Source organism: Xenopus laevis, chromosome 5S, assembly GCF_017654675.1.
Source record: "Xenopus laevis strain J_2021 chromosome 5S, Xenopus_laevis_v10.1, whole genome shotgun sequence".
NCBI classification, from domain to species: Eukaryota; Metazoa; Chordata; class Amphibia; order Anura; family Pipidae; genus Xenopus; species Xenopus laevis.
This window is the reverse complement of record NC_054380.1, coordinates 89201679-89214595: the sequence shown is the minus strand read 5'-3', so window position 1 is coordinate 89214595 and position 12917 is coordinate 89201679. Positions and strand designations below refer to the sequence as shown.

General features: G+C 38.3%; 1 protein-coding gene across 2 annotated transcripts in view; it reads right to left on the bottom strand.

The window, feature by feature from the left end:
• The window catches only part of LOC108718050 (prolyl 3-hydroxylase 2), an 86328-nt gene that overhangs the window by 22461 nt on the left and 50950 nt on the right, over positions 1 to 12917 (bottom strand). For both annotated transcript variants that reach the window (XR_001935958.2, XM_018265615.2), the window contains exons 2-4: positions 12272 to 12415; positions 5287 to 5476; positions 158 to 289 (exon numbers count right to left, since the gene is read on the bottom strand). Coding sequence is in view for 1 of the 2 variants with exons in the window: in XM_018265615.2 (XP_018121104.1) it covers positions 158 to 289; positions 5287 to 5476; positions 12272 to 12415 (466 nt within the window). In the remaining variant the exon portion in view is untranslated. The remainder of the gene's footprint in view (positions 1 to 157; positions 290 to 5286; positions 5477 to 12271; positions 12416 to 12917) is intronic.

The window sequence follows — 12917 nt, the reverse complement described above, 5'->3', positions numbered from 1 at the left end:
TTTACAGGAATGGCCCAATTTATACCTTTGTGGAGACATGCATATTTTTGAAAGAAGCCTTCATTCCCCAAGGTGGATAAAGAAACAAAAGCTTTAAATAAAGTAAAATCAGATATGTCTAAAACAATTCAAGACGGAGAAATGTAGCAGAAAATACCTCTGTAATAGCTGAATTGTAGGAAGTCATAATGCAGGGGAAGGAAGTTCTCAATGGGTGATAAGCGCCCAGGACGGGTGGAGAGTTCCCTCACACACTCATGCTCACAAGCTAGGATCTGAATGTAATGATCTGTAAAAGAATAATAAACTCACAGCATCATTTTGCAATAAAAATGAAGATGGCTTTGACAATTCACACCTTTTGTGCTGTTTTAATACGTCATTTTCCCAACTGTAATATGTCCCTGCTCAAAGCATTGTGCCATGCTGAACTTTACTGCACGGTTAAAGCTTTTGATAAATGTGTGTAAATCCATATAAAATCTTATTTTATCATTTAGCCACCTAGTCCCCCCTTTTTCATAACTATGTTACAATAAAGTAGCTTAGCAACTAGCAAGGCTTACATGTTGCTCAGCAGGTGGGTTCTGGCAAATGCCAGAGGGGCTGCCATAAGATGGCATAGAAAGTCAGTATTTAGTGGGCTGTGAGGAGCTGATTGGGCCTATCTGTATTGGAATGTCAGGGCCTATTTTGACACCCAGTCCAGACCTGTTGCTCAGTCCCAGTACAAAGGTACACAGGGGAAAAAAGGATTTCCAAACATGAAAAGTACACAATTCATAGCAAGACTTTTAATAGGTTTAATAAACTATCTTTTTGGGATACGTTATGCATTCATTTAGATGTAAATTGCGTTGTAATAGTTGGAATGACAGCCATTTGTCTACTGCTTAATGAAAATATCTCTTCTTAATGCCAGGATGAATTTATACTACTTTGTTACATACTTATTCTACATGCCATATCAGAATTTCAAGGAAAGAAATGCATTTGACGGTAAGGTCTCCCTAGTATCCCTGCAGTCTACATATTTCCTTGCGCATAACACATCGCAATTAAAGCAAGTGATTTCCAGATGTTGATTTCTAAGCTTGTCAGATGTCTCAGGTACAGCAGAAATGTATATAATAAATGAACTGCTTAAAAAAATCATACTTTGATGCATTCCATATGTCCATTATATCTACACAGCAGGCACACACAAAAAATGCACATTGTTTTGGTTGAATTACATGACTTGTGGCACTTGAAGTGTAAGAAGTAAGACAAATGAGATGTAGATTATATATTCAGCTTTGTTTTCTATTTTAACAGTAGACTCTAGCAAGAGATATGCCAGGCAAAATGTTAATGTATCCTGCTGCATAATTCAAGAGCTATGTACACGTACATTGCCTGATATAATTTAACAGTAATATTGCAAAGTAATGGAGAATAATGTTGATTGTTAAAGAAGTAAATAAAAATGTAATATAAAGCAGATGCTAGCTCAGAAGATTGATGAAATAGAATTAGGAGGAGAAAAGAGACAGAGGTTTCTGTTGGAAGAAAGAAAGAGTTGGAGATAATGTAAAAAAATGCATGAACAATATGGTAGTGTGTCAGTAAACACTGTAGAATATTGTGAATAATTGTTATAGACAATTCCATAAATGTACCAAATCCAGTATTCTGTCAAATTCCACCACTTTTTGCAGGATTTGGATAAAGCCGAACCAAATCCAAATATTTAAAATCATGTGACTCTGAAGGGATTCTGTCATGATTTTTATGGTTTGCTTTTTATTTCTAAATTACACTGTTTACATTGCAAATAATTCACTCTACCATTTAAATGTTATTCTTGAACCAACAAATATATTTTTTTAGCTGTAATATTGGTGTGGAGGCAGCCATCTCAGTGCATTGTGCCTGTTTCTGAAATTTGAGGAGTCAGCATTGCAGGATGGAACTGCTTTGACACAGCTATTGTTTCTCCCCTTCCCATTGTATTTTACCACTACCAAGGTAGTGCTCCCTAGCCCACCTAGTGGTAGACATGAGAATAGCACCCAAGCAGGAAAAAAACTGAACACCTTCAGCAATGCAAATACTGTAAATCCTTCAGCAAAGGTGTCAGGTAGCTGCTATCTGGTTAGCTGCACATAGTTCTGTTGATGACTGCTTATGAGCTGCTGGAGAGGGAAGGGAGGGGGGTGATATCACTCCAACTTGCAGTACAGCAGCAAAGAGTGACTGAAGTTTATCAAAGCACAAGTCACATGACAAGGGCACCTGGGAAACTAACAATATGTCTAGCCTCATGCCAAATTTCAAAATTAAATATAAAGAATTCTGTTTGCTCTTTTAAAAACAGATTTCAGTGCAGAAGTCTGGAGCAGCACTATTAACTGATGTGTTTTTAAAAAAAAAAAACATGTTTACCCGTGACACAACTTTTAATACACAAATTAAGAATTGCATTTGGTGTGGTACACTCACAGATCTTTAGGGAGGATCTGGTATCTGTCTGAATCTAAGTAGTATGGATTCAGTGCATCCTTAAAAAATTTCAGGGGGAAAATTGATAAAGCAAAGCAGGAGGTTGCTGATTCTGATTGCAGTGACCTGGAACATAAGCAGCTCTCATTGATTAGGAAAAAGCCTTCTAAACGCTGTGTAAACCTTATATATCCTACCTACATTATGAACCCCATGTCTAATTTCAGTTAGCTTTTCGTTTGGCCTTAACAAGGAGATGAAGTTCCTGTTAGATTTGTGTCCACAACATTTCTATTCAAGTTATACATCTGTGACCGAATATTGTTAAAGGGACAGCTGTCCCATAGTTTTTTATGTTTATTTAAATACATTTTAAAATGCTTTTTGAATTCTTGCATCATCACAAACCACTGGGTTGTTCCATGCCAAAGGATAATTCCCATGATAAACTGAGAATTTTCTCTTTCGTTTAACAGGATGTTCAAAAGGTTTTTATATACAGCCTACTGCCAAAGATTGTGTTAAATGCCGAAATGCAGGATAAATATTTCTCAAAGCGTATAGCACATTATGATGCATGAGCCCATATTCTTGTAAGTGGAGCCAAAACTCCCCCCTTGGCCAGCTGGCTTGGGACAGCTGCAGTTTTGTGCTCCTGCCATTTAAAAACAATTTTGCTTATGGGAATAATGGTTTTGATTAGTAGTGTGTACGATTAGAATCAAGTCTAATGCTCCAGTGGCTTTGAATACTCAGTGGGTAATCTAGGCAGAGCAAGAAATTAGTATTGGTTCATATTTGCGTAACGAGACTTTCATCTTCATTTGAGCTTTTACATGTCTTTGTATTATAGCTCTTTCTGGAAGCGGTTTACTCTGCAGTGCCAAAGGCAACACACGTACTCTTACCAGAGAATCCATATAAACAAAGTTACTACTGTAAATCTGGCGCACATGAATATAAGTGCTTTTTTACTAAAGCATCGCCATTATAAAAACCCTTTCTTTCGGTTTACTGAACCAAGTAATTGTGAGTTTTGGCACCGCTGAAAAACAAATACTCTTTACTTGATGAGGTCACTGTTTGGAAATACACACACACTGTAAAGGAACCACATTTTTACTCCAAGTCCGAATTCCCCATTGACAAGCAGATGTATAGCTTCCAAAAATGGCTCTGCTATGATCATGCCCTGAGCAGTATGTAACCTTCATCAATCTGCATGTGACATCAGTGTATTAACTCTTTATGTGCCACCTGTTCACAACCTCATTTATGACTGATTCTGGGAGGTCTGTTTTATCCCTGCTTTGTATTAGAGGGATGATGATTTCAATTGTGATGAGCCAGGTCAAAAAACAAAGCACTAGACAAATTAAATTTAAAAAAAACTTACGAAAAAACCAACTTACTAAAAAACGAACATCTCAAATTTTTTAGTTTATGGTATTAAATACTTTGAATTTTTTGAGTTTATAGGCTTTAAATACCTTCAAATACCTCATATTTATCGTTTTTGAGTGAAAACCAGCGTTAAGCACTCCAAAGCACCCAAAACTCAAGAAGGTAAAAAACATCTTCAAATGATTAAAGGGACCTCTGGCTCTGACTTTTACATGAATTCAACAGGTTTAAGTTGGAGTATTTTCAGATTCTGATTCTTTGCTGCTTTGGGGAATAATAAATCTTGAAAACAAAATTCGACCTTAAATAAATAGTTATGATAAAGAGAATATATGTTTAACATAAGCCAAATACGTAGGGCTTTTTTTTTTAATTGAAAATAACACTTAGGGGCATATTTAAAAATACTTCGAAATTCTACCATCGAATTGGAAAACTTCGACTTCGAATATCTATTTTTTTTACCAAATTTGACCGTTTAGCAGACAAAGTAAAATTGTTCGATCAAACGAGTAAATTGTTTGAATCGAACGATTAGAAGGATTTCAGCCCTCGATCTTTCTTCGACTTCAGAAAACTGCTCTAGAAGGTCCCCATAGGCTAACATAGCACTTCGGCAGGTTTAATTTGAAGTCGAATATTCAAACTATTTTACTTCGAATCGAATTCGAAGTCGTAGTATCCTATTCCATGGTCGAAGTATCCAAAAAATTACTTTGAATTTCGAATTATTTTTCCTTCGAAAATTCCCTCGAATTCACTTCAACCCTTGATAAATCTGCCCCATACTGTATGTTCCTATAAAAAGTAAAAGGCTTCTTTAATCACACATAAAAATATGTTAGGCTGCACAGAAAGCCCTATATGTTTTTTATTATATTTATTAATAGCAATATTACTGGCAAATGTGTTTAAATGAATTCCAAAAAATCCTACATGTAGCAGCGATATTATTATGAGAAATGGCATGGTTGGTAATAGAACAAAGTTGCTCTCAATATGGAATGTTCATACTTGCTCCAGGCAGGGTCAGACCGGACCAGTCTTCCCCCTACCAGAGGAGTAGGGGGAAGCACAAGGTACAGACTGGCAGGTGGTGCATTGGGGCCGGGCAGATAGGAGGTGCATTGGGGGTGGGTGGACAGGTGGTGCATTGGGGTTAGCTTGCAGCGTCTTGGGTTCAGTGCATGAGTAGGCAGGCGGACATACACAACAAGATTTTGCCATGGGAGTAGGTGGAATGGCTGAGGTCCAGTAGGCTCCAGACCCCGCCCCCTGTCAAACCCTGACTCCAGAAACAAAAACAAGTTTAGAATAATCCTATTAGGAGAGCTTATTTGTCTGATCCAGTGCTGGTTAGCTCTTTATCTATATACTGTAATAAATGGTGAATCTTACCTGCAATGGCTTCATAGAGAGTGGCTTTGTAGTCAATATATTCATAATCCTCAAACTTCTGTGGACCCCAGCACAATGCTCTGCATTCAAGATCAGCTTGATAATAACCTTTTAAGGCCCTCTCAAACTTTTCAATGGCAAGCATGTACTGATCTGCATCATAAAACTTCACCCCAGAATGGTAATCATCCTATGGTAACAAAGAGAAAAGAGATTCTGTTTATCTCAAAATACTGTTCTGACCACAGTATGTCTTCATTGTCAAAACTTCAAAATGTGTGCTTCTGTCCCTGATTCTGTCCCACTAACCATCCATGGTTATGTCTAGGATTAGTAACATAGTTAAATCGGGTTGAAAAAAAAACCCATCAAGGACAACCCCTACAAATGAGACCCAGCATCCATACATACACACACTGACCCCTCCATGCACTCTATATACTATATATGTCAGTAAATTTTAGTGTCACAATAACTTGGATATTATACTTGTCCAATAAATCATCCAAGCCACTCTTAAAGGAAAAACAAACCCTTAATGAAAAAAACCCTAGCCACTACCCTACAAAAAGGTCCAGGCCCGGATTTGTGTTGGCTCCAGCCATACTTACATATTGCTTCCCTGTTCAGGCCAGCTTGCTTTCAGATGCCTGTTTTATTATAATGGAAGTGCCAAAAATATATGTACCCTGATGCAAAACCTTTAAAAACAACTGTATATTTAGTTATTTTAAGAAAATTACCTGAAACTGCTTAACACATCTGCTTCAGTAATAAGAGATTTGAGTATGAAATCAGCAAAACATCATATTCAGGGGGGTTACATAGTTACTAAGGTTGAAAACAGTCAAAGTCCATCAAGTCCAACCGCTCCAAATGAAAACCCAGCATCCATACACACACCTCTCCCTACTTTCACACAAATTATATATACCCATATTTATACTAACTATAGAGTTGAGTATCACAATAGCCTTTGATATTATGTCTGTCCAAGAAATCACCCAAGTCATTCTTAAAGGCATTAACTGAATCAGCCTTCACAACATCACCCGGCAGTGCATTCCACAACCTCACTGTGAAGAACCCCCTACGTTGCTTCAAATGAAAGTTCTTTTCTTCTAGTCTAAAGGGTGGCCTCTGGTACGGTGATCCACTTTATGGGTAAAAAGGTCCCCTGCTATTTGTCTATAATGTCCTCTAATGTACCTGTAAAGTTTCATCATGTCCCCTCACACATGCCTTTTTTCCAGAGAAAACAACCCTCATAATTTAAGTCTTCCATCCCTCTAACCAATTTAGTTGCACGTCTCTGCACTCTCTCCAGCTCATTTATATCCCTCTTAAGGACTGGAGTCCAAAACTGCACTGCATACTCCAGATGAGGCCTCACCAGGGACCTATAAAGAGGCATAATTATGTTTTCATCCCTTGAGTTAATGCCCTTTTTATGCAAGACAGAACTTTATTTGCTTTAGTAGCCACAGAATGACACTGCCCAGAATTAGACAACTTGTTATCTACAAAAACCCCAAGATCCTTCTCATTTAAGGAAACTCCCAACACACTGCTATTTAGTGTATAACTTGCATTTATATTATTTCTGCCAAAGTGCATAACCTTGCATTTATCAACATTGAACCTCATTTTCCAGTTTGCTGCCCAGTTCCCAACTTAGACAAATCACTCTGCAAAGTGGCAGCATCCTGCATGGAATCTATAGTTCTGCACAATTTAGTATCATGTGCAAAAATTGAAACAGTACTTTCAATGCCCACCTCCAGGTCATTAATAAACAAGTTGAAAAGCAAAGGACCTAGTACAGAGCCCTGCGGTACTCCACTAACAACACTGGTTCAATTAGAAAATGTTCCATTTAACACCACTCTTTGTAGTCTATATTTTAGCCAGTTCTCTATCCAGGTACAAATACTATGTTCCAGGCCAACATTCCTTAATTTAACCAGTAACCTTTTGTGTGGTATTGTATCAAATGCTTTAGCAAAGTCTAAGTAAATCACATCCACTGCCATCCCAGAATCGAGGTCCCTGCATACCTTCTCATTCAAAGAAATTAAGTTAGTCTGGAAAGATCTGTTTCGCATAAAACCATGCTGGCACACACTCATAGTATTATGATTTGCTATAAAGTCCAGTATCTTATCCTTTATTAAGCCTTCAAAAAGCTATCCAACCACTGATGTCAGACTAATGGCCTATAATTTTGAGGCTAAGAACGGGATCCCTTTTTGAATAGCGGCACCACATTAGCAATTCGCCAGTCTCTCGGCACTATGCCAGACCTCAATGAATCCTGAAAAATTAAGTAAAGAGGTTTGGCAATCACATAGCTAAGCTCGCTATGTACCCTGGGTTATTTATTAAAGTTCGAAATTGAGTTTTTTATATTCAAAATCCGTATTTTTAGTGGAAAAAAAACATGAATTTTTGAGATTTATTAAACCCTAGGACGGAAAAAGATAGAATCCAAAAATCTGGCATCTCAGATTAATAATAAATAAGGTCCAATTGTTGATTCTAGTTTTGTCTGATTTTTTATTAAATAAATAAGACCCTCAATCTCCCAAAAGAACTGAGCTGCTATTCAAGCAATTGGTTGTTCTGACAAGCAAAGATGCATTAACCAGGGTCACACTATGATAGTAAGCCAGTTACATATTTCACCACTAATCTTTCTAAACCCCAAATATCACTGGCAGGGCATTAGACTAATGATATCACCAGTGCTGAAATTAAGTCTTTCCATCCTGAATCTAGTTTCATAAAGGCTGACCTGGGCAAACAAAAACACAAGGTCTTTCTTGTGACAAATCAGCAGTGGTGAAATAAGTCCAAATATGTGTGATCTAAAATATATACACAGTGACTTCTGCATTATTTATTTTAGCTATGTAGAATGAACGTTATCTGAACATATGGATGCCTGTACCTTTGTAAACATTTTACTAAAAAAACAAATACTTTGTTAAATGCAGTGCTTTATTATAAGTAAAGTAATCCTTTATTATTCATTGATGCATATTAATGCAATATCCCCATACTATCCCATGTGCATTGATGTGTTGAAATGTACTGTACATATGGTACAAGACCAAGCACAGCAGCAGTTAGTTTTTCCATTAAGTCACAATAATGATTTAAACAGGAAATTTTGTTTCCAGCTGTTAAGCAAAGCACACAAAATATATTTAAAAAAAGGTATTTTATTATGCAAAGCTGCAGACTTGGTTAGAATTTGTCATTCTATTACATGTCACCACACTATTTTCATCTCTCTGACGTAATGTTATATGGTCTCCTAGTTACAGACGCCCACACTACAGTTTTGTCTAAGTGCTTTCTTGATGGCACTTGCAAGGGAAAAAGGTATAAATTAGAATAAGCACATGATCTGCACCTACTGTTAAAAAGTTGTAAAATAACCTGAAGTTCCAAACCAATACTCACTTCGTGACCACACTGGTAAATACTGTGCCCCAAATCTGTCTACCCCCTAAACTGCAAATCTGCATGGCACAGCACTTAAGGTATGGGAGAGCAATGCCAATGTGCCTCTTCCCACCTACTGCTCATGAATAAGCACGTAGCGATGTATGTTTAGATGGAGTGCAAATACCTGTGGCAATCTTCCTACATTCTGTGCAAGGCACCATGCACATAGTAAATGCCCACTCACATGTTCAAAAGTGCATTATTATTGGACTATGTGTTATTAGAATCAGCAGTAAGTCAGTTCTGCATTTTTATTTACACAAAACAGGAAGAGTGGAAGGTTCTTTAATAAAACTACAGGTGCCCATGCACTGAAAGGTCTTCTCATATGGCTGGTTTGAGCACCAAGGTGGTGGGTTAAATCAAGATGAACTGATTGCTTCACCCCAGGTTAATAATCAATTCACCCTAATAGAATTCTCTAGCCTACCTGATGGATAGCTGGCCAATCTTCAACTATATATTTACCATGGAGGCCATTATTTGGGTCCTACCCACAGTCCAATAAGGTAGGGCCGGAACTAGGGGTAGGCACACGAGGCAAGGGCCCAGGGGGCTCCAGGCACTTACCTTATATGCAGCCTAGTCCGGCAACTGTTACATCATTGAAAAGTGGGTGTGCACTGTGAAGTCGAAGTGCTTTGCGCACGACCACACACGCGCGTCCTCGGTTGCGCACGGTTACGCACAATTACGCACGCGCGTCCTCGGTTGCGCACAGTTACGCACAATTACGCACGCGCGTTCTCGGTTGCGCACGGTTACGCACAATTACGCACGCGCGTCCTCGGTTACTGACCTGGCGCGTCACTGCAATAAGGTACCCACTTTGCTGGTAATATCAGCTTGTGCATCCCTACCTTTAGTTGAAAGGGTAAAATTCCATCCTTGCAAATAGCTTTTCTAGAGAAACTAAACAATACAAATGTTTTCCATTCCTCTGTGTATATACATGTATGGCATGAAAATGCTGCCAGTCAAGTCTTTCACACAGGAACAACTTCTATGCATTATGTGCTCTACATAGCAAAATTACCATTTGCCTTTCTGAAAACTATAATACGATATTCCTTAGATTTGCTTTATAATATACATTAAAGTTAAGTTAGTAAGGTTATAAAAAGGCAAACTGCCACATGTATTGCCTAAAGCTATTTATTTTTAGTATATGGTTCCCATTTGTTTACCAGATACAGATCTGTTTCATACCAATGATAGACAGTCTGTCTGGTGCTGATGTCTCTAGCAGTCTGGGACTAGAAAAAGACAGCCAATTTATCTCCTACACTTAACTGGCAGCAGGCTTAAATTATTTTTTCATTTATTTTTTCAATTTTTGATGCAATTGATTGCCGGCCGCAAGATGGAGATGGTTTGTGTGTGGTTGGAGCATCAGCACATTTTAGCATGCTGACATTGTGTGAGCAAATGCCTACCATTAATAGCTGGAAAACAAAACATAGGAGAAAAGGAGTAGGCCACTCAGTTTTGAGAGCATGTGCACACTGTGTTTCTTTGCCTATTTAGGTTCTTAGGCAGAAAGTTCACAGCACTGCACAACTGGCAAGTCTGGAGTTATATGTACTGGTGTAGCTTAATGCGCTTGTCGCGTTGTACTATGTTACAAGCCTGTCTGGCTAATTTAGTTTTAAAATATTAGAGTGCCACTGTGACTTAGAAAGGCAGTGGTTAAGAAAAGAATGGTTTAAGATCCTGACTTTAAAATATGTGGCATGTTCCATATTAAGCACTAATGGAGATAGTGCATAACTTTTTCATATTCATATTTGAGCACTGCCATATCTAATACATTTGGGTACGCCAATGGATCAAATATGCTATTTTTATATTACATTTTAAATTGTTTTAAGGACAAATAAAAGACATGAAATGGTAAAAATGTGTGTGTTATATATGTGTACACCTGTTGGTCTTAAATCATACCTCCAAACATTTGAAATATGTAAAGAAGGACAAATTGGTCTGCCATGCGTAGTGTGTTGAATTTTTTTTATCACATGCATTTTACAGCCACACCCCCTAATTAACATGTCAATTTTACAAAATGTGACAGGTTACAGAAAGTTTGAACACATTATGGGAGTTTTATGGCAATGTTTTATGTGTTATAACCATTTTGCTAATAAAAGTGGAATTGCCCTTTAAGCTGCAATACAAAGTAACTCCACCACACGTAACATGCTCAAGGGATTGCTCCAGTGTTTAATGTCAATCCAACAATACAACGTTTCGGGGGCGTGCCCCTTCGTCAGGCACGCCCCCGAAACGTTGTATTGTTGGATTGACATTAAACACGGGAGCAATCCCTTGAGCATGTTACGTGTGCTGGAGTTACTTTGTATTCGTTAACTGTGGAGGGGCCGTCCTCCTATACCCCAGGCACCGTACTTAATCGTTTGGAGAGGCCAGGTGTGCGTGTGCAAATTTTTGCCTAACCTTTAAGCTGCAAGTCTCAGTTCTCCCAAGATACTTGCTTATCTTAAAATTGTTACCAAATGTATCCAAGTGCAGGTTCTGCGTGTTCTAGGCTCTCTGCCAAAAAGGATTTTACTTTAATTACGTTTGTATCTTTTTCTGGCATCAGTGCAGGAGATCAAAGAGAAACTCAGGACTTTTTAATAAAATCTGGGACTGCAGGCTGAGCTGTCAAAATCAGGACTGTCCCATAGAAAACGGGACTGTTGGGAGCTATGCTGTATTCCAGGCAGTTAATGCCTTTGCTTTTTGTCATCCCACCAATATAAAATGCATAATGCATTTCCTTGTTTTTATAGGCAAAGCTTTAAATGATACTTGCAGATTGGTTGATACAGGCCATATATAATGTGCAGTTGCTGAACACATTTTTCCATAGTCCTAAGGTTTATGCCACATGGGGCAGATACTAGGCCTGCAGATAAACAAAGGCCGAGAATAATCCCTACCCTACGTAGGGGAATCAGCCTCCTCCTGTAACTGCATATGGAGCCACTGAGTTGGTCTGGGTGCAGGCACAAGGAGTAGATTTTAGAGCAGAAATGCATACTCGTCACCCAAATGTGCTCCATGTGAAAGCACCTGGGCTAACGTAGTGATTCCAGGTGCAGCCCCAGGAGAAGGCTGATGCCAGTGTAGGGGCATATTCTTGGCCTATGTTTATCCACAGGCTTAGTATCAACCCCATGTGGTATTAGCCTAACTGACCTGAAACGACCAGTATAATAAGTGGGACAATTTCAATGAAAGTTAAAGGGTCTGATCAGTGTCAGTGTGACAAGTGAGAAACTAGAAGCCAAATTCTCTGCAATGTTTTGCAACAGCAAAGGATTTACTTAAGTTTATAATCAGAAGCTTGTGATTCTGTTTTATTTCAGTGTCATTTATGTTAATTGTACCCAAACCATGCAGATCAGTCAGCTGAAAACCACTCAATATGGAGTACAGAGCCAATGTACATTTTTTTTCTTCTTACCATGTGAGCTCTTCTCTCCCTATCAACCACGTGGGCTTCTGGATTGATTTGGTAGCTCTTCAAATTTTCCTGAATTTCCATGTGTTCTGGATTTGCCATGAAGAATGTATGGGCAGCCTCTGCAGCCTTATCCAGCTGATTTAACTGAAAAAAAAAAAACATTATTTAGCTACTGGGAATTGTAGTACAACAATTGCAGGACAGTTTTTAGCACCCAAATATAACGTGTTTACTTTTGCTATCTGTCTAAATGATACAAGCAGTCATTGGACTACTGGTGTTAGCTACTACTACTATCGCTCCCTTTACAATTGTCAGAGGGGTTGCTGTATAATACCAAATTACTTATAACCTTTCCTTTTACATATAGACATATTATGCAGGGCCCAGCACAGAAACCCAGCACATAGGTTACCATGATAGCCCTGAAAACAAATTTATTTACAACTATCTCCAAACCAGGCTTTTGGATTGCAGTGCTGATGCCCTAAATGAATTAGTGCCCTCTGAATACTGATCTAGGATAAATTCTAATTATTGATATTGATTATAGAATATAATTACCTTGTTAGTATCTCTCCCCATTCTGGACTGGTAAACAGGACATTTATGGCTCCCTTTTTTAAAGGAAAAACTATACCCCCCA